This window comes from Haliotis asinina, chromosome 11 (assembly GCF_037392515.1).
Source record: "Haliotis asinina isolate JCU_RB_2024 chromosome 11, JCU_Hal_asi_v2, whole genome shotgun sequence".
NCBI classification, from domain to species: domain Eukaryota; kingdom Metazoa; phylum Mollusca; class Gastropoda; order Lepetellida; family Haliotidae; genus Haliotis; species Haliotis asinina.
In genome coordinates this window covers 32,537,587-32,564,432 of record NC_090290.1, presented here as the reverse complement: position 1 = coordinate 32,564,432, position 26,846 = coordinate 32,537,587, and the positions used below count along the sequence as shown (strand labels likewise).

The following is a 26,846-nucleotide window of genomic DNA, read 5'->3' as shown; positions in this document are numbered from 1 at the left end:
ATCTACTCAGCCGATTCTGCATGGTGTTGGGATAAACCACAACAGGAAGCACTCTGACAGATCAAGGAAGAGATAAGTTCAACGAAAGTCTTAGCTCACTACGATGCATCAAAAGCCACCTAGGTATCCGCTGATGCTACATCATATGGTCTGGGACCTGACAAAGACTGGAGACCAGATGCCTACGCATCAAGATCACTGATAGCGACGGAACAGAGATATGCCCAAGTGGAAAAGGAAGCTCTAGCTACAACATGGGCATGTCAAAAGTTCTCAACCTACCTGATTGGGCTGGACTTCATCATCGAGACTAACCATAAACCATTGGTAGCATTGCTGGGATCCAAGGATCTTGACTTGTTGCCACCAAGAGTACAGTGGTTCTGAATGAAGTTGATGAGATATCGCTACTCTGTCAACTACGTACCCAGAAAACCCCTAGTTGTCACTGATACACTCTCTTGTGCACCTCTTAAGTCAACAGCCTTGAAGTCAGAGCAGGAGATCAGTCATGAAGTTGTTGCATATGTGAAACAAATTACCCAAATGACTCCAGCATCAGAAAAGTGTCTCGATGAGCTGCGCAGTGAACTCCAACAGGATGAAGTTTGCAAAGAGTTGATGAGACTCTGTCAACAAGAATGGCCTGACCAGAGAAAACTGCCTGGAGCTATCATACTGTTCTACCCCTTCAGACATGAATTGACTGTCGAAAATGGATTCCTTCTCAGGGGCAACAGATTAGTCATCCCCATGTCGATGCGTCTCGATATGTTAGACCAGTTACACAAGGGACATCAAGGCATAGTCAAGTGCCGAAAACAGGCAAAACAATCAGTCTGGTGGTCTGGACTTTCTCAGCAACTACATGTGTTGGTAGGAAAATGCATGGGCTGCATCAAGGAAAGAGTAAATCATCCTGAACCACTCTTGCCGTCATGTCTACCAGATCGCCCTTGGCAAAAGATTGCAATGGACATCTTCCATCTACAGAACACAGACTACTTACTGATTACTACTCAAGATACACAGAGATAACCAAACTATCTCAGACTACAAGCTTGGATGTAGTGAAGCACCTGAAGTCTATTTTCGCCAGACATGGTATTCCAGAGATAGTCATGTTCAACAATGGACCACAGTTCTTGAGCAATTACTTCGATGAATTCTCAAGGGGGTACGGATTCACTCATGTAACAAGCAGTCCTATCTTTGCTCAAAGCAATGGAGAAGCAGAAAGAGCGGTGAAGACTGTCACACTTCTGCTAAGAAGGAAAAGGATCCCTATCTAGCCCTGTTATCCTACCGGACGATGCCCCAACAGAACGGTTACACCCCGCAGAACCTCTTCTGGGACAGCGCCTACAAACAACAGTTCCAGTACTTCCAGAGCTACTCAACCCAAAACTACCAGACGTCAGCAAGCAGAGGTTAAAAGACCAGCTCAAAGCAGACCAGAAGCAGGTCATATTGGAGAAATCGACAGCAGTTGGCATCCATGCCAGGACTTCCAGATCCGCCTGCATAACAACAAGCTCCGATGCTTCAGTGAAATCACAGCAGCTGTCAACATCGCCCTGTTCACCACTGAAGATCAGATCCGGCAGATGTGTAGTGCCACTCAAAAAGCTGAACTCGTGACTTTTAAATTTGCATTTTATTTCATGTTGAGCTTAACGATGATATTTAATTTTAAGCACCTCAGTGCATACTAAAGTTGTGACTTTCAGGTTGGAATTTGTGTTGCATCAAAGGTTAGTTTCAAGACTTGTGTGTGCCAAAGAGACTTTTAAATATGGCCAATACCTTTTCCCTTCATCAAAGTTATCAAAGAAAAGGGGGACGTAATGTTAACCGCATCGGTGTTCCAGGACACCTCATTTCAGGACTAACCTCCCCTTTCGTATGTCAATGTTGATGACGTCATGGGTTGTTGGGTACCTGCCATATGTCAGGATGTAACCTGAAATTCTTCGACAACTGATTAAAACCGGTCAAAGCAACTACCTCTCGGTTGTAACTAACACAACTTGGTATACTTTGTTTCCAGACTGACAAGCTTTCCTCCTATCTACTTTGTTTCCAGGCTGACTCCTATCTACTTTGTTTCTAGACTGACAAGCTTTCCTCCTATCTACTTTGTTTCCAGGCTGACTCCTATCTACTTTGTTTCCAGACTGACAAACTTTCCTCCTATCTACTTTGTTTCCAGACTGACTCCTATCTACTTTGTTTCCAGACTGTCAAACTTTCCTCCTATCTTTCTTTCCAGACTTACAAACGTTCCTCCTATCCACTTTGTTTCCAGGCTGACTCCTATCTACTTTGTTTCCAGACTGTCAAACTTTCCTCCTATCTAAATTGTTTCCAGACTGACAAACTTTCCTCCTATCTTTGTTTCCAGACTGACAAACTTTCCTCCTGTCTACTTTATTTCCAGGCTGACTCCTATCTACTTTGTTTCCGGACTGTCAAACTTTCCTCCTATTTACTTTGTTTCCAGACTGACAAACTTTCCTCCTATTTACTTTGTTTCCAGACTGACAAACATTCCTCCTATCTATTTTGTTTCCAGACTGACAAACTTTCCTCCTCTCTTTGTTTCCAGACTGACAAACTTTCCTCCTATCTAGTTTGTTTCCAGACTGACAAACTTTCCTCCTATGTATTTTAGATCTTTTGTCACTCCAAAGAAAATCTGTCACATAGAGCAACAAGGAAAGTGACTGGGAAATCAGGAAGTAATATCACTATATAACTGGGTTTTGATAACAAAATGGACTCAGTGACTGCCAGCCTACCTACAGGCTTCATCAGTCCATTAATTAATATTAATATCCTGCCTTAGCTCAAATAAAGTTCATACTTCAGATTTCTGCAAAATTTAATTCAGAGAATTCTATACTATGGATTCCATCATACTGTCACATCATTATTACCTCAGCAACTTCTCTTGGAACCAAGCCAGAGGCTCCAGATGCATTAGTTCACTCGAAGTCCTGAAAACAGGTATTGCAATCAAGACAAATGATACACAATACAAAGGAGGACTGCCTGGCATAAGGCAGTAGTTCTATACTGTCAGCGAAGACAATCATCACAATCCAGCAGGAAACGTTTGAAGTCCCTGTTGGAGTAGATGATATTACCTGGTATTTCTGCACAGAATATACATCAGGTGGCAGATGGTCACACTACTGTCAAATATTGCTAGACCAAGACAACAAATGATTTTTGATGGAAGTACAGCTTCAGCTTTCACATCATTGCAATATGCATTATATTTCCTTACATTTTGACTGAATTGGCCAAAGGACAAGGGTTGTCCATAGACGACGAGGATATGGAGTCAAACGCCTTCTCAAAGTCTCAAACATAGCCTTCATAAGACAAAACATGTTAAAAATTTTAAAATTGTCAAACTTGGGTTTTCACATGTCAAACACAACACCAAAAGTTTGATGGGAAAGTTGGTGAGGAAAGTTTGACAATTCTGAAATTGGTGTTGATAGTCAGTTGTCAAACTTTAGCTTGCCATGTGAAGCTCACTTGAGGAGAGGCATACTGAGAATGTGTTTCTGTAAATGAGATGGCATGTTGCGAGAAAGGTATGAGATATTCCATAAAAATGTGCAACAACTACGGATCTTTTGATATATGAGCTAAATAGTGCAACTGCATTCCCGGTTGTGGTGGGTGATAATACCAGTTAACCGGTATATTGCAATTTGAACTTGACAATACAATATATGGTGGTACACTTTTGACAAACTGGTTGATTTCACCAATAATTTTTGCGATGCTCTCAAAACTACTAATAACATTCGTATTTTTTTTATATAAATGTACATTAATAGTTCTGAGAATGTGTACTGGTCATACAATTGCATCTGTGTGACATTTAACCACATGAATAATAAAAATTGATTGGTATCTGCCCTCACTGTATGGATAAAAAAACAAAATGACAGACATCAATGCAGATGCCCTTTCTAAAGTTCCAAACTTCACAGCAAAGTCTTCAATTTGGAAACACTTTCAGTTATCACCTGTACAATCACATCTGAGTCCGTATAATGACCATGTTGTCGTCATCAATCTCTGGCCTTGAGGTTGTGTAATGTAAATCTGTGTGATCTTCACAATAGATACTTTCATACCCTGTGATAACATGAATACAACTGAATCTATGACTCTAGCTGTGCGCAAAACAGTTTTCGACATGTCATGTCATCCTGACCAAATCACGGTATGCATGGTGACAGCAGTTGTTATATAATCCACCAGTATTTATAAAAGCTATGTGAAGTTTTTGAATGTTATGCTCACAAGAGGTTACAAATGTAAATATGTTCTGAGATATGGTCCTAAAACTGGGCAAGTCTGGGAACAGGGCATCAAAGTTTCACATTTCGTCTACTCTCCCATTCTGGCTATTTGTGTGAAGACCTGTCCATTGATCATATCTCAGGGTTTCCTATTATGATAAGGGTCTTGAGTCCAAGTGAGGGTTCCGGTGAAATTCTTTATCTAACTGGCATGTTGGTCTGCTTGGGGGAATTATCTCAGCAAAGAGTTTGAAAGGACAAATAATCTGAGAGTTACTGATTGCTTTTTTAAACTAAGTTTGAATTGTTCCCATGGAATTCATGGAAATTATAACTGCCATATATCTGTAACCAGCAAAGTCACAATTTCAAGATCTGTCTCATATATCTGCCAAAAACTGTTGAAAGATATGAAATGGTCTTCGAGTTGTGCTCTGGGAACGAAGCCCACCCCTCCATTTTGAGACTAAGTCTGAAATGTTTCCATGGAAACCAAGAAAATAAAATACATCACAAAAACCTTTAAAAACCAAAAGGCACCACTTTGGGGTCTGCTTTTGAGTTCTGCTCTGGAAACGAAAAAAAATGTCTGAAACATTTCCATGGAAACCAAGAGAATAATAAATCACAAGAACCTACAAATACCAAATGGCACCACTATAGGTTCAGATTGATATATCTACCAAGTTTTGCAGAAACATATTGAATGGTTTTTGAGTTCTGCTCTGGAAACAAAGCCCATCCCTCCATTTTGAGACTATGTCCAAAACGTTTCCATGGAAACCAAAAAAATAAAAAATCACATAAACCTGTACATGGCAAAAGGCACCACTTCAGCTTCGGACTGATATATCTACCAAGTTTTGCTGATATTGAACGGTTTTGGAGTTCTGCTCCGGAAACAAACCCCACCCCACCATAAGACTAACACCAAAATGTTCCATGGAAAAACAAAAAAAATATAAATGCCAAAAATCTGTAAAAAGCTAAAGGCACAACCAGAGGCTGAGATTACTATATCTATAAGGTTTGGTCTAAAAATATTGAGTTATGCTCCGGAAACAAAATGATTACGGACGGACGGATGGATGAGGCGTCGACTATATCCCCCCGCATTACATGCCGGGGGGATAAAAAAAAATAACAGTACATTGCCTAGTCTAAGATTTATTATTCCACTGTTAAACGGGGAAGGAATGACCCTGAAACAGGACCTCTGATGGGCGATTTTACCTGATGTTACTCAGTTGACCAAAGCTAGACAACTGAATACGGAAAGCTAGGTCACTTATTTAGCATTAGCACTCTAGAACCACCTCCAACACAGGTCAAAGTTCACCTACAAGTCATGGACGTCTCCGCCAATCAGAGAATACCCAACATATCTAGCGCCAACCACATGGCTTACCCAATGTACCTAGTGCTACGATGAACAGTCACCCTGGTTGGAAAGTTGTCCCGTAACAGAGGCAAATGAAACAATGTGCTTCAAGACCAACTAATACACAGTTATTCTATATGTGGTATGTAATGATGAAATATTCCTTCATGCACCCCCATGCCCTGTACTTATGAGACCATTTAACCAAGTTTTTCTACAACTGTATGCTTGGATGCTTATGGTATTTCAATAATGCTTGGATAGATGTGCTTCCTCAGGGCCATGCCTTAATGACCCTCCATTGGTGGTTGCTTAATGCCATGACGTGTACCTCATCAAAGCAGTTTATTAAACTGTCTACACAAAACTCTTGTCTCATTGAACGGTTTGTCTAACTGTGTAGTTCTGAATACCCCAGGCTAGGATTTATCTGGAACAACAGTGAAATTGTGTAATCGTAAGTTATACCTTTTTCAACAGTATGTGAGATGATTTATACTATTTTTGTCTTGAGTCTTTCTCTAAGTTATTACTGATATATGATGAAAAATCTATATTTAAATTTTCCTAATAAACTACTCAAAAAAAGAAATGCATTGGTAGTATTTTTCCACGTAACTTTTTGAATTTGAATCATTGGTGTCCATGCAATCCGTATATCTATGGTGAACGCTGTCTGCAAACATTTCCGAGTTTGAATCCATTGTCATTGAGGACAACTCGTCAAAATGCACTAAAATCTGTTTTCCTAAAAAAATGCAATAAACTGTGAACAAGAAGAAATTCATGTGTATCCTTTTGCGTGCACATTCCAAGCATCATTTCCAATGAAAGTCGGGGGGTTTCAATGCTCTTGCAACAGTTGACTTACTCTGGCTCAACACAACAATGCGATTGGTCATTTGGAGGCTGGGGAGTCTCAGTGTGCGACTGCAAGGCAAATGAATGTGTCACAGAGTACCATAGCAAGACTTTGGCATCGCTACCAGCAGCAGGGGTCAACAGGTGATCATCCCAGGTCAGGTTGACCCTGTGTGACCACTCAGGACAGGCTTATTTGGCTTCAACATTTGCAGAACAGGTTCACCACAGCATCCTCCACAACATCGGTAGTGCCAGGACTCATAACAATTTCTGATCAGACTGTTAGGAACCGTTTACATGAGGCTGGTATTCATTCCAGAAGACCTTTGCAAGGACCTGTCCTTACACGTCAACATTGGCAACAACACAGACAGTGGTGTCGCCAACATCACCCATGGCCATTCCAAAGGTGGATATCTGTTATCTTAAGTGATGAGTCACGTTACATGCTGCAACTTCCTGAAGGAAGAGCATGTGTATATCAAAGTCTAATGAACACTTGCTTCAAATTGAGTACAGGAAGTGGACAGATCTTATTCAGGTCCCGTTCAATTTGATGAACTGCCAGAACATCATTTTTCAGCATGATAACGCTTGGCCGCATACAGAAAGACAAAACCAGGGATTTCCTGGCCCAGATTACCATTCAGGTTCTTTAGTGGCCCACATGATCACCGGATCTTAACCCTATTGAACATTTGTGGGACGAATTGGCCCCTCAGCCACAGATGTTACCTGTTCAGTTTGTGGCCTTGAGGGAAGAGTTCCAACTCATTCCCAGGCACTTCATCTGGAATCCAGTCTATGGGACACCAATGCCAAGTAACCATTGATGCTAATGGCCACGCAAGATACGGACTACTCTGTGACCTTGACCTTGGAACACTTGTAATTTTTGACATACACTTTCTTACAGCATTGCACCGTTAATGTTCATTCATGTTTTCTTCATTACTGCCCTGCACTACTGAACCTTAAGTGTATAAATTGACAACAATTTTCATCTATGGGTTTCTTTTTTTTTTAAGTAGTATATCTGAATGCTAATGTATTGCTTGTACTGGTTAATATCAATACTGTAATATCAATACTAGTATTCTATATCTATATTTTCCTAACATCTCAATGCTCATGCATTGCTTGTACTGTTAGAATTAATAATGAATTTTGTGTGAATTATTACTTCATGATATTTCTTCAGCCTTCATTCTTTCATACTTGAACATTTGAAAACAAGCTTCCATTAACTATTCAAAATCCCATTTGTGTGTAATTTTGAAATATACTGTGACATGTTGAAAATAAATACCATTATCTACGGGAATGTGAATAATTCTGTGAAATCAGAAGCAAAAGTATCTGTGAAAGTACTGTACATGTACAAGGTACACAGGTAAAATGAGATGTACTTGTGTCAAGTGTTGATGTTATACAGACATTGTTGATGTACATGTATTGTACAAGTAAACAAATCCTACACCTCATGAGTAACCCTCTTTATAATCATGGGCCAGTGGCCGACAGTAAAGACAAAAGAATTGAGCTGGTATTATGCATTGAGCTGATGAGAGTGAATGGACCCCCATGCTCTCTACCATGTCCACTAATTCCTGTTTGTGACAATTCCACTCAGATATTGATGTTGACCTTATTACTTACTCCCTACTGTGACGTCTGACAGATGAGACATCATGTAAAGGGAACCAAAGTAATCTCACAAAGGATCTGCTGACAGCGTTTCCTGCATGCATGCTTTAGAACTTATACCCTCTTAACCCTCAAAAACTTTTGTCAAGGCTAAAGGCCAAGGTCCTGCTCCACCAAGAGTCAATAAAAGTAACAAATGCCTTTCTACACCTATTGAAAACAGCAGACAATTTTGATAATATCATGAGCCAGTGTTTATGAACCTGTCAGAACCTACCAAGTGTTTGTGACAAGGTGAACACGTCCTGCCCCCTGGTGGCACCCATCATACAAACACATACAGGCGATGACTAGTAAATCATTAACATGAACAAAAGAACCAAATGGGGACCTTCCACCTCAAAAGTTGTAAAATGTAAACACCAAAGACTGGAACTGTTGGAATGTTGAATGAAGAAATTTTAACCATTGGAAAGTCAAATATTTTTCTTGTCATAATATTTGGTGGAGAGTTTCTTGTCCCTCCATGCACTGCTCTATATATGCAACACATGGGTGTTTTTCACTGGTCCCATTTATTTGAAGGACTTGGCTGTTGGGTGAATGATATGATTCAAATTAAATTCATGTCACTAAAATTATTTCAAGACTAAGGCATTTTAGTGAAAAGGGTAAATGATACACAAATGACTTTCCTCTGACATTAACAATAACGTAGGTCAATCAGGAGCTTCTCCCATTAAGCCTTTCCTAAAGGGGATGCAATTTCATTCAAATCAAGTCTTAGTTCTTGATAAAGCAAAACCTTCATCTGAATCCATCCCATGATGTATCAAAACAGATCAGTCAATATAGTATCAAATCATATTTAAAAGAGTGTTCTGAATGACAGTTTAACACACTAAAATGATAATCTATATACCACATACTGAATCTCTCAACAGAGAGGACTGTACTGTCATACAATCTTGGCCATCTAGCTGACATTCAAGAATGCTCTGATGTTCAGGTTTCAAGTCTGGAATCAAGATCTGTTCGAATATTTGCAAAGAATATCCTGGAAGGGAACTTGCCAGTTTGAACCAAGAGGAAAGGTATAGCATGAGAAAGCTGCTTTTTGATTGTTTTTTGTTCACATACATGACAATTTGCTAAAGGTCATATTTATATGACCTGTGGGGGCGATGTCCTCAGATATTTGTTCAGTGGCAACAAGAAATAGGTTCTGAATTTAATGTAATCCAATAGGATCATATGTATAAAATTTCAGAGCTCAGTGGTGAACAATCTGAGTTTCTGAGCGTGACTTTGATCAATGAATGACCAATCAATGTAACAAGAACAGGATATTATAGACAATACACTATTTGAGAAGTGTGTTTCATAGCAGCTGTCAAATTTACACATAACCTCAGGAACATTCTTCAAAACAAACAAATTACACCTGGGTTGGGTACCATCTGGTCATGAACTTATGGAGTGGTAATTACTTGTAACATGTCATATCTGGGATTACATTTTTTTTAGTAATTACCTGCATGACACTTGTCAAGGACATCTTGGCGCAGCTCAAGGACACTGGTCAGTTTTATTTCTCGACGGTGTTGTGCTTCACTGCTTGATGTGCTTGGTTGAGATTTTACTGCTTCCCCGTCACTAGATAAAACAAATATTTCTTATTGTAAATCGAAATTAAAGTAGACAGCTCTTTGAATCTGAATTGTTCCAGCAATAGTACTACCCCACTGTATCCATGAGGTTGACACAGTCCAGGAATTTGAACATGGTAAGTGAACCATGTTCAACCTCACTGACAGAACCAGTCATAACATCAAAGCTGGAAAGTATCATATCTATTGCACCTATTCAGAAGATCACAGAAAATACTTCCAGAAGAACTTCCATTGTGATTTCCTGGACACTTACAAATTTAACAAAAGTTGACAAAATCACAGTGCAATATTGATTTTGATTGGCATGTAAACAAGTCATTTCCAACCAGTCTTCAAACAAAAATGAAACATTCGACAGGCATAGATATATAAAAAAAACTTAATCATTATCATTTTAATGATTGTTTCTGTAGACATATAAACACTAGTGACAAATAAATAAGTGGTTGTCTGTGGCCCTGAGAATATAGCTCAATCAGGTCAAGTAAAGCAAAGTTGCGTGTGGACAGTGCTAGGATGGGTGACCTTAATTGGCAGCGAGACTGCTGAAAGTTTCTAGGACTTAGTCATGTCCCAAAACGATTTTGAAGCACGTGTGATACATGTGGTCTCACCTTAGGCAAGTGAGTTTGTTCAATATTGCCTCTGTTCGCCTTGCAGAAAATGGGTATCCAGTGGGATAAGTCATGTGACTACTAACCTTAGAGCGCTTTGAGCATGTCCTTCCATGCTGCAGAATTCAGCACATTACAAATGCCCTTACTAATCAAGAAACCAATACATTAATTAAGACACTGTTAGTTCAGAAACACTTCTTCCTCATGTATGTGATTTTTCTCAGAGCAAATGATGTTAATCCTCTACCTGTCTTCATCATTAACTTCCATGATATTATCGATACTAGTGGATGGTGATGGCTGTTTGCTACCACTAGCTGATGGTGCATTCAGATTGGTTGAAGTGACTGTTGCTTCCTTCTGATTGGTGGATGGTCTGTTCAAGAAGGCATCAAGCTTCTGTTCCTTGCTGTCTGTTCGGACAAGGTGATGTGCATATACCTTCCCTCCATCCCCTGGAATGAATTCAGTGGTACATATCCTTCACTTAAGTTGGTGTGGGGAACAATGAATAAAAATCAGTGTGCACAAGGCTGATATCGACAGATTTTAAACCTGAAATCTGTATGAGGTATCAACTGATAAATGTTCATACCTTCTCTTGACATACTAAATACTTATGCTTATGCAAGTGCTTTTCTCATCCAATACTGGTTTCCAGAGGAGACATCACTTGAAGAAGACAAGTGAAATCACCTAGGAGACATTGTTTTGGTAAGTTTTGAGCTAATTGCTGATTGGTCAATATTTTTTTAGGCTACTTTCATCTTCCTCAGATGTGAAAAAAAATCCAATACATTTTTAAAGTTATTTTTTGTTCATGATTTATTCTAATGACATTAAAGTTGACACAAAATGTCACCAAGAAAGGTGAACCTTGCGCAGCACAGAATATGAAGTAAATTGTCGCGTGCGTATCTTTCAGGATGTAATGATGTCACTCTTTCCCTTTTCCATCACTTTATTCATATACAAGTCTTCAAATAAACTTATTACAGGTAAGATCTTGTTTTCAATTTCTCTACTTCTTGTCTAAGACGTCTATCCTTCTCACCATGCTGTTTCTCAAGGATCAGTAAACCAAACACTGTGAAGAAACATTTTAATTCCCATTTTTATTGTTAGTCATCTTAGAAGAGTGTTTTAATGAAGTGTTATAAAGAAATCAACAGATCATATAATTTAGCAGGGAAAAATTACCCAACTTATGTGAGATTTTCAAATGGAGGATTCTCTGTCATAATCACTGGTATGTGGAATCTCCTAAATAGAGATTTGATAGAAGACTAGATCCCTGTACCTCTTCCCTAACAACTTGTTAAAACAGTGACCAAAGTATTGCCAGACACACGCCAGCTATCCCCCATGCTCCCACCATCAGTCGCCAGTTAGTCCACTGTTGTGACACTTATCAGGAGACTAGAGTATACTCCAATACTCAGTGCTGTGAGTCTTGTCATGTTACCTGTAGTGAGATCCGACTTGCCGCTACTGTCTTCCTCCAGAGAAACAGGGGCTCCTGGTAACAAGGCCTGAAGAAAAGAGGCGTCCTTACTGTAGTACCAAAGAACATGCCACTTTGACTGAAGTCCAAAGGGTATTTTTCTTTGGTTTGAAACTGCCATGACATCATTCAAAGTGACATCCCTTTGGTGACATATAAGCAAAATAGAAACTTCTCAAATACATCAGCAATGTCAAAACAGAATAATGATTTATAGGTACATATACATGAATTAGGAGATACTGTGCTGGAAAATCTGAGCAGTAAAACCAAACTTTAATAGCTCAAAATTTGATATAAAACCAAATGTTTAGCATCAGGTTTTAAATAAAAAATTTAGAGCTATTATAATGTCGCTATATACCTGTGATTTTCCACCAGTATATTTATCTCCACTCTACCATACCTGCGTTATTCTAATTAAAGAAATATACATACAGTATTGGTAAATCACATGAGTACATATATAACATGATTACATATCTCTGAATTACTTGGATTAACCAATCACAATCCAGTATTTACTGAAGCCATTGTAAAATGTATCTTTGCATGTATATCATCTGTCGTACAATGTCAACAGATCTAATTATGGTAGATAATGCTGGGCGGGGTGACATGGAAGGTGTCATGTTTTCTGAATCCCACTGTGCAGTCAGCCAGCCAGCCAGCCAGAAAATCTAACTAGGAGGATCCTAAACAAACAACAAGAGTGAACACCTCAGAGATTTTCAAAATATCCTAATGAAACTACATACTTATACTTGCATAATTGGCATACACACAGTCTAAGTGTCACTCATAAGCATTTCTGCTTTGACTAGGGTGAGTGAGTAGAAGTTTACACCACAAAATTCCAGCTATATGGCTAAATGATCGAAAACATGAACATCTATCTACGCAATTGGGACATGACGTGTCGGTGAGCCTGATGACCCGATCCCTTGCCTCTTACGAAAAGCATGTGTTTCTGAAGATTAGTTCTAACCCTGATGTTCTTGATTCTCAACCAGGTAGAAAATTAGACCTCTACCTTAATATACATGGATGTATTTATATACACATCCCATGTATAAGTAAGTATAAACCTTATCAAAGTTAAAGATGTGTTGTGGGTACAGAGAATAATAATGTGCGCCCTCTATATGCACTGATTTTTGTGTCTCTTCTCACAATTTGTGCATACACTGGACGCACATTTGAGAATAGTGAGACTAGAACATTTGTACATCCCTCACTGAAATGGGTTGTGCAAGTCTAGTCAGCTCTCTCTCTTGCACGCACGCACGCACGCACGCACGCACGCACGCACGCACGCACGCACGCACGCACGCACGCACGCTCGCACGCACGACTGTAATACAGCTGACCATGTTAGTGTCAACATGTGTAACACAGCTATGTGGTGAAAACTGTAACGAGGGTCAAGCTACCTGAAGAGAGTCACGTATGCTTGGACTGGTTACTGAAGCTGACAGGTGCGTGTATATTTTTGCTGACGATGGACAGTCTTGATAGATGACCATCGGTATAAAGAAGTAGTTCATGTGGGGCACTGTGTCAGTTAAACTGCCTAGAATAGTAGGTGAAGGATCACGACCAGATACGTCAGCCTGAGGCTATAGGCCAAGTGTCGACGACCAGTTGTGACAAACAGCTTAAAGATGTCGGTATGACATACCTGACAAAAAAACGTGATGATAGAGTCACGAATTGGGTCAGGGGGGCTCAAAATAGGACGCACACTTCTGCCCATAAAAACGAAGGTTTTTCGAAGAGAGGCGGAGAGGCGGCAGACAGCGTCAGGCAGACGACCGAGACACAACCAACAACCATCTCCAGCAGCCCGCAGCAGAAAAGGTCCCGAGCGAGACTGAGGGTCAGAGCCAGAGCCAGAACCATCGCCCGTTTAAACCTGTACTTTCTCCTTACAATAAAATTAGCCTGGATTGACGAAGCGTGTTGTGTTACACGTAAGGGACTCCCTCTTCTTTTTTTGGTGCCGTGACCCGGATCCAGGCAAGATCAAGTACTAGGTAGGTGACTTTTGGTTTCTCTCTGATACCATATCTCTCCTCGGGTACCATTTCTGACTGTGGGCTTGTTGTTGGTAATTGTTAGGCATTCGACACAGTAGATAAGGTATTACTGAGGAAGTAAGTCAGTATCATTTGAAGAAACAAGTAGCTAGGTAAATTGAAGGTTAGTGTATAGGAAATTCAAGGGATTATAACAAAAATGGCAGAAAATATTGAAACTCTGTTTGGGCATATCGCTGTCCAGCTGGGAAATCTCCCGGAAACCATAATGGCTGGGATGAGGCCATTGTCAGTGACGGTGGAGTCACAGGTAGGGCAATTAGCTCAAGCTATAACGTCTCAAAGCCTGTCCCAATATGTACAGCCATATGAAGGCGACCCTAGAAAGTTTAAGGAGTGGATAAAATCTCTGGATAAGTATGTCAGTTTGGCCGGCATTCCCGATGATAGAATCCGATTAGTGGCTTTTCAAAGTAGTCGAGGTCCAGTGAGCGATTTCCTACAGAGGTATATCCAAGATAACCCAGGCAGTACATGGGCAGTAGTAAAGAAAGAACTGGCGTCACGTTTCGCAGAAGTTACAGACCCCCAGTACGCATTCGCGTTACTACAAAAATTGAGGCAACACCCGGATGAAAGTGTACAAGTGTTTGCCGAGAGGCTATTAGCCTTGGCAGAAGAAGCGTATGTAAATCAAGGACCAAACAGTAACACTGCGGTAGAACGCCAATTGATAGGATTCTTTGTAGAAGGTCTAAGACACAATTACTTGAAAATGAAAATCATGAGGGATAACCCGAATACTTTTGCGGAAGCTGTAACGATAGCAATGAAGGAACAAAACTTAAGAAAGAGATTTGATTTGAGGTTGGGGACACATGAAAGGGTTGATAGAATAGGCAGGGCTACACCTGAACCTATGGAAGTAGACCATTACAGGACGCCAAAAAAATGTTTCAAATGTGGCATTCCAGGACACAGGGCGAAAGAATGTAAACGGGGAACCATTAATGCAATTACCTCTGAAAACAAAACGCAGGATAACAGGCTATGCTGGTATTGTAACCGCCCGGGACATTTCAAGGCACAGTGCTCAATTAGGAGACAGGACATAAACGCGGGACGGAGAGATCGTAGGCCTTTAAACTAAGTATGTCTCCTCCTGGTGAGGTACAGGCGGGGACTACAAAAGGAAACACCTTTACTATTAATTTGGCAGGGAATCCAAACTCGTGTGTAATAACCATAGGAAAACGTAGGTATAGGGCACTAGTGGATTCGGGGGCTGAGGTATCATTGATTCACCCCAGGGTAAAGGAAGCCTTACGGGGAACCCCAACAACAATATCTGAAAGTATTTCTTTGCAGTCAGTGGATGGCAATCCGTTGACAGTGGAAGGATGTATAAAGGTACCGTTCAAGATAGGGAGACAAACTATGGAACATAAGTTTTATGTTGTACGAGGCATCAATCGCAATGTGATTCTAGGTCGTGAGTGGTTGACAGACAACGGAGTACGACTGTATTTTGACCTAGGGAGGTTAAAAGTAGGTGAAGCTTATGTTCCCTTAGAGGAGGATATACAAATAGCATCAGTAATCAGACTCACAACTAGGTCAGTCATCAAGCCCCAGACAATTAATGTGGTCAAAGCCCGTACTAAGAAAAAAACATACTTTGATACAAATACTTCATATGAAATCCAAGGGAAAAGTGAAGACTATATCAACTCGGAACCAGGTTTAATGCTAGGGAATTCTGTAGGCAAATTAAATAGGAAGGGAGAAATACCTGTGATGATAGTGAATAGCACTAATAAAACTTTCCGATTAAGGAAGGGATGTATCATAGGACGGATAGAAGCCGTACCTGAAACAAATACTGTAGATCTGAAAGAAATAACAGACGAGCTGAACCCCAAAGTGACAGAACAGATTAATGAGATAGTTGAAACAGAGGTTGATGTACCAAGAGAACACAAGGAAGTTGTTATAGGATTACTCAAGCGGAACCAGGACTTGTTTGCACGGACTGATATGGACTTGAGTCACACAGACACAGTTAAGATGACATTAGACACTGGCAACCATGCCCCAATTAAATTAAAACCTTACAGGACCCCTCTGAACAAAAGAAAGATAGTGGACAAAGCAATAGATGACATGCTAGCGGCAGGGATTATTAAACGGTCTCGATCACCATGGAGCTTCCCCATTGTAGTAGTAGACAAGTCTGACGGAACTAAACGCTTCTGTACCGATTTTAGAGAACTGAACCGTATCACTAAACAGATATCTCATCCTCTGCCGATCATTGACGATATTTTGGCGTTATTAGGCAATGCAACATACTTCAGTTCGCTGGATTTAAAATCAGGCTATTGGCAGGTGTTAATGGACGAAAATGACCGTGAAAAGACGGCTTTCACCTGCCACAGGGGTCTTTTTGAGTTCTCAGTTATGCCATTTGGTTTGAGCAATGCACCTTCTATCTTCATGGAACTCATGAATATAGTGCTCCAGGGTTGTGAGGCTTTTGCTATAGCGTATCTGGACGATATTCTGATATTCTCATCAAGCAAGGATGAGCATATAGAACACATTGGCATAGTGCTTAACAAACTACGAGAACACAGTCTCAAGTTAAAGCTGAGTAAGTGTAGCTTTATGAAGGAGGAGACGAAATATCTGGGTTTCGTTGTCAATAAGGACGGAGTGAAACCAGACATGAGAAAGGTGGAGGCCATAAGGTCGATGTCCCAACCTTCCTCGGTAAGAGAGGTCAGGAGCTTTATGGGAATGTGTAGTTATTACAGGAGGTTCATACCGAACTTCTCAAAAGTAGCTGAACCTATAATATCACTGACAAAGAAGTATGCCAAGTTCAAATGGTCGATAGCGTGTCAAGAAGCATTTGACTTCTTAAAAGACAGCCTGACTGTTGTCCCATTGTTAGCATATCCTGACACTAACAAACCATATGTGTTATACACAGATGCTAGTGACACTTGTGTTGGAGCGTGTCTTACTCAGGCTTGTGAGGGAGATTCATGTTTCCTCCCAGGCATTCCCAATGAGAAGCCAATCTACTTTTTATCACAGAAACTAAGTGACTCTCAGGCTAAGTGGTCTACAATAGAAAAGGAAGCTTATGCTATACACTTTGCGTTACAGAAGCTAGACCACTACTTGCACAATGCGGAATTTGTCATTAGAACTGACCATAAACCCCTCAAGTATCTATTGGAATCGCCAATGCAGAACAGAAAGATTCAAATGTGGGCGATTGGAATTAGTGGCTACAACTGCAAGATAGAATATATTGCGGGGACTGAGAATACATGTGCTGATTTATTGTCTAGGCTACCGGAGGACAAAGCACCCGTACAAGCTATGACATACGAGGCTGATCAGGGTCAGAAAGGTGAAATTGAAATCAGTGAGAACACATTTCAGATCAATGCACTGAATTCGAATAGGTTTGCTCCAAAGACATACGCTAGTTGCGATATCGAACAACAGGAACCCCCTGTTAAGTCCAAAGCAGGAATGTCGGGATATGACATGGCAACTGAACAGGCGAAAGATGTCGGAATTATGGAGGCAAAAAGAGCTATTCAAACAGGACGGGGTGGCAAGGTAGAGCAAAATCGAATGATCATCATGGACGACGTAGTATACTTTATATCTGACCCTGATGACGACCCAATCATGCGACTGTGGATACCAACACATCTTCAAAAGTTAGTTGTACAGCAGTACCATGACGACAATGGTCACATGGGTATTGACAAAACTTATGACTCCATCAAGCAAAAATATTACTGGCCCAAGATGTACAAGCATCTCTATGCATACATCAATCAGTGTGTCTCCTGTCAGGAGAGAGTAATGAGAAAACACAAGACACCCATTCAGGAAACAGACATTCCCCCATACCCGTTTGCGAAAATAGGATTAGACTTATCAGGACCTTATCCCAGGTCTCTGTCGGGAAACAAATATATTATCAGTTTTGTGGACCATTATAGTGGATGGCCAGAGGCTTTCGCCGTACCTGACAAAAGTGCAGAAAACGTAGTACATCTTTTACTTGAAGAAATTTTTCCCCGATTTGGCTGCCCATTACAAATTGTCACAGATAATGGCACTGAAAATGTGAATAGAGTAATGAGAGAAACATTGAAGGCATTAAACATTGATCACGTCACTACCTCTTATTACCGGCCCCAGGGTAATGCTAGGGTAGAAAGGTTTCACAGAACCCTTCATGATGTACTCTCCAAGAAGTTGAGAGATGACCTCACTACATGGGACTTATATTTGAACCAAGCCTTGGCTGCAGTTCGTTTTAATGTAAATGAATCTTCCAAATTTTCCCCTTTCTTCCTACTCTACAACAGAGATGTTGTGTTACCCATAGATAACCTTCTGAAACCCAGACGAAAATATGCAGGCGATGAACAACACAAGATAGCCTTGCAACAGCAGCACAAAGCTTTCATATTAGTGCATAGACACTTGAAGAGATCAAAGCGTAGGCAGAAACATTATGCAGACAAGGGTGCCAAGCCAGTAGAAATTAAAGTAGGTGACCCCGTCTACTACCAGCGTAACCAACGGCAAAGCAAACTTCAAAGTAAGTGGGTTCCATATTATCGAGTGGTTGAACAAAAGTCCCCTCTTACTTTTGTAATCAGAAGTCAGTTAGATGGATCGATTGTCAAGGCCCATGCAGGAAATTTAAGGTCAGCCAAAATTGATGAATGGGAAATTCCCCAACCAGAAAACAGTAGAGCCCGTAGAAAGGCAACCTTGGTAGTACCCCCAGAGAGTAGTGAATCAGACAGTGATGATGACAGTGACACCCCTCTCGATAGAATAGCTAGGAGATACAGGAAGGAAAGGGATGACTCTTCAGAGGAAGACGATATCCCCCTCATGGAATTATCTAGGCGTATGAGAAGTCGGTTGCACGATGCACATTCAGAAAGTAACTCTGAAATCACACACAAGAAGGTAAGATTTGCTGGACCCACAAAACTTGATCCCGTCCGTAGTGACAATGAAAGTAGTGACATACTAATGGACTCAGATACTGAGTTGATGGAGGTCAATACCATTGACAGTAACAGACGAGACCCAGAAGCAGTTGGTAAAAAAAGAACACAACGCACAGACAAGACGATTACTAGAGGCGATTGTAAGCCTTTTGTAGTGAGTCATCCTAGGATGAGATGTAGAAATATATATATAGATGACAGGTTATGAGTTGTTGTCTCTGTTCACAGGAGAATGACAACCACGGTAATCTTCTTCCTCTTAGGGTTAACCATTGTTAATTCATTATTAATACGTGAAAATGTAGTGTTCCGTAAGGTGAAGGATATTTCCATAATGAGGTCACATTGGCTGGTAACATTTGTTATAGACTTGAAACCTTATGAACGGCTTATTGACAAGTTAGAAGCAGATATAGAGGGAGTTGCATCAGTCACAAATAGCATAGTCAGTCGCAATTACAGCCCAACTAAGAAGGATATTTTTGTGCTGTTCAGCGGGTTAAGCAGTGATATTTCATCACTGAGAGCTACACAAGTGAAGCTAAGGGAAATGTTTGAAGACCTTCAAACATTAAGTAAAGGCAGATCTAAACGATCGGTACTGCCCTTTGTAGGAAAAGCCCTGAGTTTTCTGTTTGGCACAGTATCCGAGGAAGACCTGGAAGCAATACATAAGAATGTGGAAATTTTGTTTAGGAATCAGAAAGCTCTAACGCATGTTGTGGAAGAAAGCCTCTCTATACTGAACACTTCCAGGGTTGAAATTTCAGAAAATAGACATATGATCAATGAACTAGCAGATGATTTACACCAAGTGGACATGAAATTCCTGAATATCACCAGAACATTAGAAGATAGAATGTTAAAGTTTGAACATTATGTAATAGTGTATTTGGGATGTTCGTTGGTCGTTGGAGAAATTCGTGAAGTTATACAGAAAACAATGTTTTATCTACAACATTTACACTTACAGTTAAACATCCTGGCACTAGGAAAATTGACACCAAGTACTATTACCCCATCTAATTTGAAGAAATTACTCATCGATATTGGTAACCACTTGCCTCGTACAGTACAATTGCCAGAAGATCCTAGCAAAGAGTTATGGCGATTTTATAGAACTTTGCAAAGTTCTACGGTTATATATGAACATAAGATTTCAGTGATTTTAAAAATTCCTTTGTTAGATGTTAGTGGAAAGTATGAAGTTTATAAAGTTCATAATCTACCAGTACCCAGGTTTATGGAGAATCTCCAATCTAATGAATTAGATAACATGGTGGCACAATACCAGCTCGAAGCAGATTCACTTGCGGTAAATGTGGAGCGGACTAAATTTGTATTACTTACTTCCGAGGAATTAGAAAAATGTACTAGGCCCGTGACTGGTTATTGTTCTATCAAAAGCCCTGTTTATCCTATAAACCTAAGTAAGTTGTGTATCACTACGTTATTCGTGAATAAGAAAGCTGACTTGGAAGACAAATGCAAAGCCATTATCAGGTTGAAATCTGTTTTACCTTTAGCAGAATACTTATCTGATGGCGTGTGGGTAGTTACAACCATGAGAAAACTAAGCTTCTCTGTTATCTGCCACGATAATGTAGTAGTAGCCTCGACAGTTATTGTTGAACCCCCATTAGGCATCGTGAGGCTAAATATAGGCTGTTATGCCTCAAATGATCACGTGACATTGCCACCACATTACCAGAAACAAAGTCAATTTCCTGTAGAAGAATCTTTCTTTGAAGCTATCAAAGTATTTAATATTACAAGTCTAAAATGGTGGGAACCGGTTCATTCTACCCTCAGTACGATGAACACAACGAAATTGCCAGATCAGTTAAAAGACCTCGAAACAATATCAATGGATCAGTTAGTGAATGAATTGAAGGGAATGCAGAATCAAGTTATGGAGGATAAGGATCCAAAATGGCCATATGCCATATTGGCTATAGTAATCGTAGTTACTATCATAGGGATAGTTTTAGGATACCACAGGTTTAAGAGATGGTTAACCCGGAGAGTGAGGGGTAGGAGAGATGCCAGGGGCACTCCTAGTTACGAGATGGCGCCGATTAATTCGGGAGGAGAAGTTTCATCCTTCAGACACGGTGGTTGTTCTGCGCCTCTACGTCAGGACGGAGAAGAAAACACAGGGCTGGTCGTGGGACACCACGTGGCGACGGTGGAACCGGAGGGCAGGGTTATTGCCCACAGAGGGGAGATACCCTCTGCGCCATTTAAAGAAGAAGACGTGGAAACTGTGAACCATGCAGTGCGTCGCCTCTATCCGGCTTTGGATTCATGAGGAAAGGTGTCCAGGGAAGGCCAGAAGGGTGTGCTCGTCTGACGGTACGACGGTGTGTTCCTAGAGCCCTAAGGGACGGGCATCATAATGTGTACATAATGTGTAAGTTGGGAGACCTCCTCAGTGCAACCAGTGTGATGTTGATCTTCCCGGTCTACAGTGAAGCATAAAAGGGACTAATGGCCGCACTTAGAAGTGAAACAAATGCACCGACATTCAAGGACACTTTCAATTAGTGTTGGGAGGACGGAATTCTCCACATGCGTAAATAGAAACAGTCAATACATACATAGATTATAATGGTGACTGGAATTGTTAATAATATTGTGACAGTGTGTGACCCTAACTCGGTTAAAAGGAAAACACGGACACTGACAGTCATGTATATCGAATATACTGATAAATCGGTCAGCACTTGTATGGATAATAGATCAGAATTGTACATCTACATGTATAATTGTATTGTTAATGCGGAGATGATTGTAATATAATGTGAATATGGGCATTATTGTAGTAGACTTGGTTCTGTTAAACGGCTCTGAAACTGGCTCGGTTTTAAAGAAATCTCCTCCGGATATTTCTTAGTAGATGGGGGCGAGTGTAACACAGCTATGTGGTGAAAACTGTAACGAGGGTCAAGCTACCTGAAGAGAGTCACGTATGCTTGGACTGGTTACTGAAGCTGACAGGTGCGTGTATATTTTTGCTGACGATGGACAGTCTTGATAGATGACCATCGGTATAAAGAAGTAGTTCATGTGGGGCACTGTGTCAGTTAAACTGCCTAGAATAGTAGGTGAAGGATCACGACCAGATACGTCAGCCTGAGGCTATAGGCCAAGTGTCGACGACCAGTTGTGACAAACAGCTTAAAGATGTCGGTATGACATACCTGACAAAAAAACGTGATGATAGAGTCACGAATTGGGTCAGGGGGGCTCAAAATAGGACGCACACTTCTGCCCATAAAAACGAAGGTTTTTCGAAGAGAGGCGGAGAGGCGGCAGACAGCGTCAGGCAGACGACCGAGACACAACCAACAACCATCTCCAGCAGCCCGCAGCAGAAAAGGTCCCGAGCGAGACTGAGGGTCAGAGCCAGAGCCAGAACCATCGCCCGTTTAAACCTGTACTTTCTCCTTACAATAAAATTAGCCTGGATTGACGAAGCGTGTTGTGTTACACATGTGCTGCAAGTTTTCCAGCAGGATCTGCGAGGGATAAAGCATCTGTTTGATAATCATTCTAAATGATATTAGTTTTGCTGGAATGGTCCCTTGGAGAATGAAAAAATGTAAAATCTGACAAAATATTTCTTTAGGCACACTCCCTTCCTTCATTTATCAGCAACACAGCAATCCCAATCAATCTGTGAGTGGAGAAGGTTGTGAGCAAGTCAAGTGGTTCAGTAAGCATGCCTGCTATACCACAGGGAGCTGGACACTTGACAGATGATTAGTAAATGCCAATAAAAACCTCAGCCAGTTCCAAGATGGATAACAATGCCCCAACAAGAATTAATGATGCAACGACAAAAGTGAAGAAAAAAAATGATATCAAACAAGTTTCGGAAATGGATAAAATGTTTGCATACTTTTTATTGTTAAAATCCTCCTTAAATTCATATTTGCAGAAGTGCAGAGTGATAATATGTGAAGGAGAGTGAAACAATATTTCCATTAATGAAGTGCTTGCCTGTGATGTTACATTGTTGCATATTCTGTGCGATTCATATTTCTGTGTGTTGTATGGAATCATATTTCTAGGAATTGGAGATCCTGTGATGGTTCTAGCTCCCATTTGAGTAGATTTACAAGCCATCCTAACTGTGTTAGTAGACAAATGGTGAAATCTAGCTGAAGTCTGAGATGACTGGGATCTTGATGTATTTGAATCCCATCGTTGACGTAGAAAGCACTGCATAGACCTCGTTGATGTAGATTTTGTCCGATAGGTTTGGTCACTTGAGCAAACAGCCCGGGGGATGCCAATATTCAAAATGGTAGGACGCACAACTGAAAGTGATGCCCCTTGAACAGGAACTGTAGACATTTTCGCAGGTATGCGCTCGGAGATCTGTGCTTGTGAGGTAGTCTGCCAAATGTAGGAAGAATGTAAGAAGATGTATCGCCTTGAAATCTGCACGCTTTTCATATTGTATATGAGACGAAATTTTTCTCTGGTGTTTTTTGTGAGAGCTTGAAAATTAGGAAATAAAATCCTAGTGTGAGGTGAGGTCAAACTCCTTGGCAAGTAGAGTTGTGATGACACCGTCCATTTTTTCCATCTGTTTGATCGCATAGCTGAAGACAATTGGCTCTCTTGTTCATAGTGGAGTGGCTCAGTGACTCAGTCTTGTATCCTCTGCACAGAGCTTGAGACACAGTGGTCCTGTAGTATTCCCCAATTTTCCCAGTACTGTTGATGTCGATACCACTTGCTCTGAACCTGAACTTCAACGCTTGGAAAACTTGGCACCTCTAGGTGAATGGCCTCATCCTGAGGTGTTCTTGTTATTTCCTATAGGCTGACAAAAACAGCCTCTTCTGCCTCTGGAGACAGAGAACTTTCTATCCTTGTCCTTCTGTACCCCGGAAATTTGGATTTACTTGAGTAATGTTGCAACATCTGATGTATCACGTTGGCGCATGTGTCAATGGATTTGATCATCATTACTTTGAGGGACTCTGAAGGAGCATTCATTGCAACTGCAATACTGCAGTCAAATAAAGTTGAGGCCGGCAAAGGCATTTTAAGTAAAGGTTAAGTGTAGTTTTCACTCCAAGTACATGCTGAGAGGGCTAGTCCAGCAGAAGTTGACGTCAAGTGTTCAAAGATAATATCTGGTCTTTCTTAGGGGATAGTAATGCAGGTAAGATCATTCAATCTTCCTCGGAGTTTGGGTCCTGGAATTGTGAAATCATGGCTTTGTTGAGGACACTTGATCATGTAAGTCCGTAAAACGAGCATCAGGTAGTTGTATCCAGGTGTACAAACTTCTTATCTTCAACCTTTCAAGACCTGCTGCGAGACTCTGATATAAGCTTGTAGTCTTCGTCTACATCAGGAGCCATGGTAAACGGTTCCATGCAGTGCAGGGGAAACTTCTTTGGGTTGAACAGCGGTATATGCTGATCCTGATGTTTAGCTACTTTATCAAAAGCTGTGTGTAGATTCTCTGGAACCCTACAGATAGGTTAAATTGGCAGAATGGTGAACATGTCAAAATCGTCATAAATCATCTTATAAGTACAATCATCCCTCACAATGACCCGCTGAGCAATACTTAGAATTCGGTTAAACCGAGGGGTAATCCATGGCTCCCATATAAAAGGTTGAATTGTAACCACACCCCTCCAAGAAATCGAAAATAGTTCATAAAAAATCTGCTGTTGTGCTCAGATAAATTACATAAACTAGCGAAATTCAGTGTGGATGGCAACTGACAGTGTTTATCGTACATATCCACTGCATTTCAGATGCTTAAAACATGCAGGGTTTTCTCAATAATAATCATACCAACATTATAGTAGTAACTTATGAAAGACAAGACATGCCATCAGTTGAATTATAGGGTACACAACAACACATTGGGCTATCGCGTGGTAAAACACACTCGGATCGGATTTACCTGAATCACCGGTACACTGGACCCAAACATCTGAGCACAGCTGATCGCTATTTCCAGCTTAGTTGAATACCAGGCAGCATATAACAGGAACAACAATTAAGTTATCATGTCTAGTGATTTTTGACCCTCGTTATGGCGAGGGATGACTGTATGTGCATCATTAGATTCCTTGGAAGGTGATGTTCAGTCCAAACCATCATCAATCCAAGATGTTACCTCTGGGTCTGGACAAATGACAACCCCTTATCCTCAATTGGTAAGTGTCAATGCACACAGGCTTGTGTGCAGGTGAGCACTACTGATAATCATCTCTAGAGGAGTCCTTCATGCAGATAAATCCCGAGATTCGTAGCCTCAGTGATGATCCTCCAAGTCTGACAGCAATGAAGACTCATGCTTACGGTGACTTGAACAATTTCTACATGTAAAGTCCCTACGCCTGCGTCATCTGGAGGTGGTTGACTGTTCCTCGAGGTAGACTGATAACTTCTGCTGTCCTGTAATCCAGACTTGGACTGAACACTTGCGTGTGGGTGTCCTCATGCAGGGCATCATCTTAAAGGTGAGCATCTGATCAGCTGCCAGTGGCAGCTTTGTGCAGGACCTTGTGACTATTGTATTCTTGGTCTGATTGCATCAATGTACTTGTAGCACTGCCACATACGGTTGCTGACAGCAGAGTGGAAGACTTAAGAGTTTTTCTTCTGCGAAGTATTTCCATTGTGGACATCATCTTCTCCATAAACTGCTGCATGAACAGGTCTGGGTCAAAGCTCTGCGCCGAAACTTGTGGTTGTGATGAAGGGGATGACAAGTGTTGTGTCTGCGATTGCTGTAGGGGTTCACCCGAGTCCTGTGCAAGAGTAGAAACTGTCTCTGTTGCTCTAGCTGGCGTAACAGGTCGACTGAAAATCAGGTCAGGTTGTCAAAAACAGGAGTATCTCCGAAAATGACCTTGACTTCTGTGAAGAAACACGCTGAGAACTTGACAAAGTCTTCAAAGCTTACAATTTCTACTTCCCAACTGCCCATGCAGATTTGTGCTTCTTAGTCTGGGATGGCAGCAACTCATAAGATGATGACCTCTTCTGGTTGGAGACGGAAGATGCCACTGCACCAGATGACTGCTCCCGGAAGCCACTCTGCAATTTACTGGAACGATGAATTTCAGCGTCGGCCAACAGACGGTTATTAGCGCTGTTATTAATATTTTTACCTGACATGACTTATTTATGATTTCTATTATAATCCTTTGCATGCTTGAGAACAGTACATATATAAATACTGAATTGCTTAATTGTTACATTTTTACGAAGGATACAACGGGAGCTGAAAGAGCAAAACCTCAATACAGGACGGATGATATAAATGCGGGTTAAACACAGATAACCAATATTTGCAACGTAAACAAGTTTTCATCAAATGTTACGATATATGCAGCGATGAATACAAGTGAAGAGAGGAATAAATTGTGTAAATTATGCAGCGATTTCCTCACCTGTGTAAAGAATGTCCTGGAAGCATTTGAGCCAAGAAGCTTGGACTCCACTGTAGCCTGAATACTCTCGATGATGGCGTCCTCATGCAAGAAGTGAACCTCATGCTTCGTTGGATGAACATTGACATCAACATTCTGAGGAGATATCTCTAGGCTGAACAATGAACACTGTCATAAGTACAAACATGTTTGCCTTCTCTCTGATCTTTCAAACGCATTTATATATGTTGACTAATAGCTCAGAAACTGGGAAGGGCAATCCCTAATCTCTGGAATAAGACAAAGACAGTA

The 26,846-nt window shown here is 40.8% G+C and overlaps 1 protein-coding gene across 2 annotated transcripts in view; it reads right to left on the bottom strand.

The window, feature by feature from the left end:
• Positions 1-26,846, bottom strand: part of LOC137256606 (DNA mismatch repair protein Mlh1-like) — a 222,554-nt gene that overhangs the window by 37,424 nt on the left and 158,284 nt on the right. For both annotated transcript variants that reach the window (XM_067794487.1, XM_067794486.1), the window contains exons 11-14: positions 26,556-26,709; positions 11,976-12,042; positions 10,758-10,965; positions 9,755-9,876 (exon numbers count right to left, since the gene is read on the bottom strand). In XM_067794487.1, the coding sequence (XP_067650588.1) occupies positions 9,755-9,876; positions 10,758-10,965; positions 11,976-12,042; positions 26,556-26,709 (551 nt within the window). The remainder of the gene's footprint in view (positions 1-9,754; positions 9,877-10,757; positions 10,966-11,975; positions 12,043-26,555; positions 26,710-26,846) is intronic.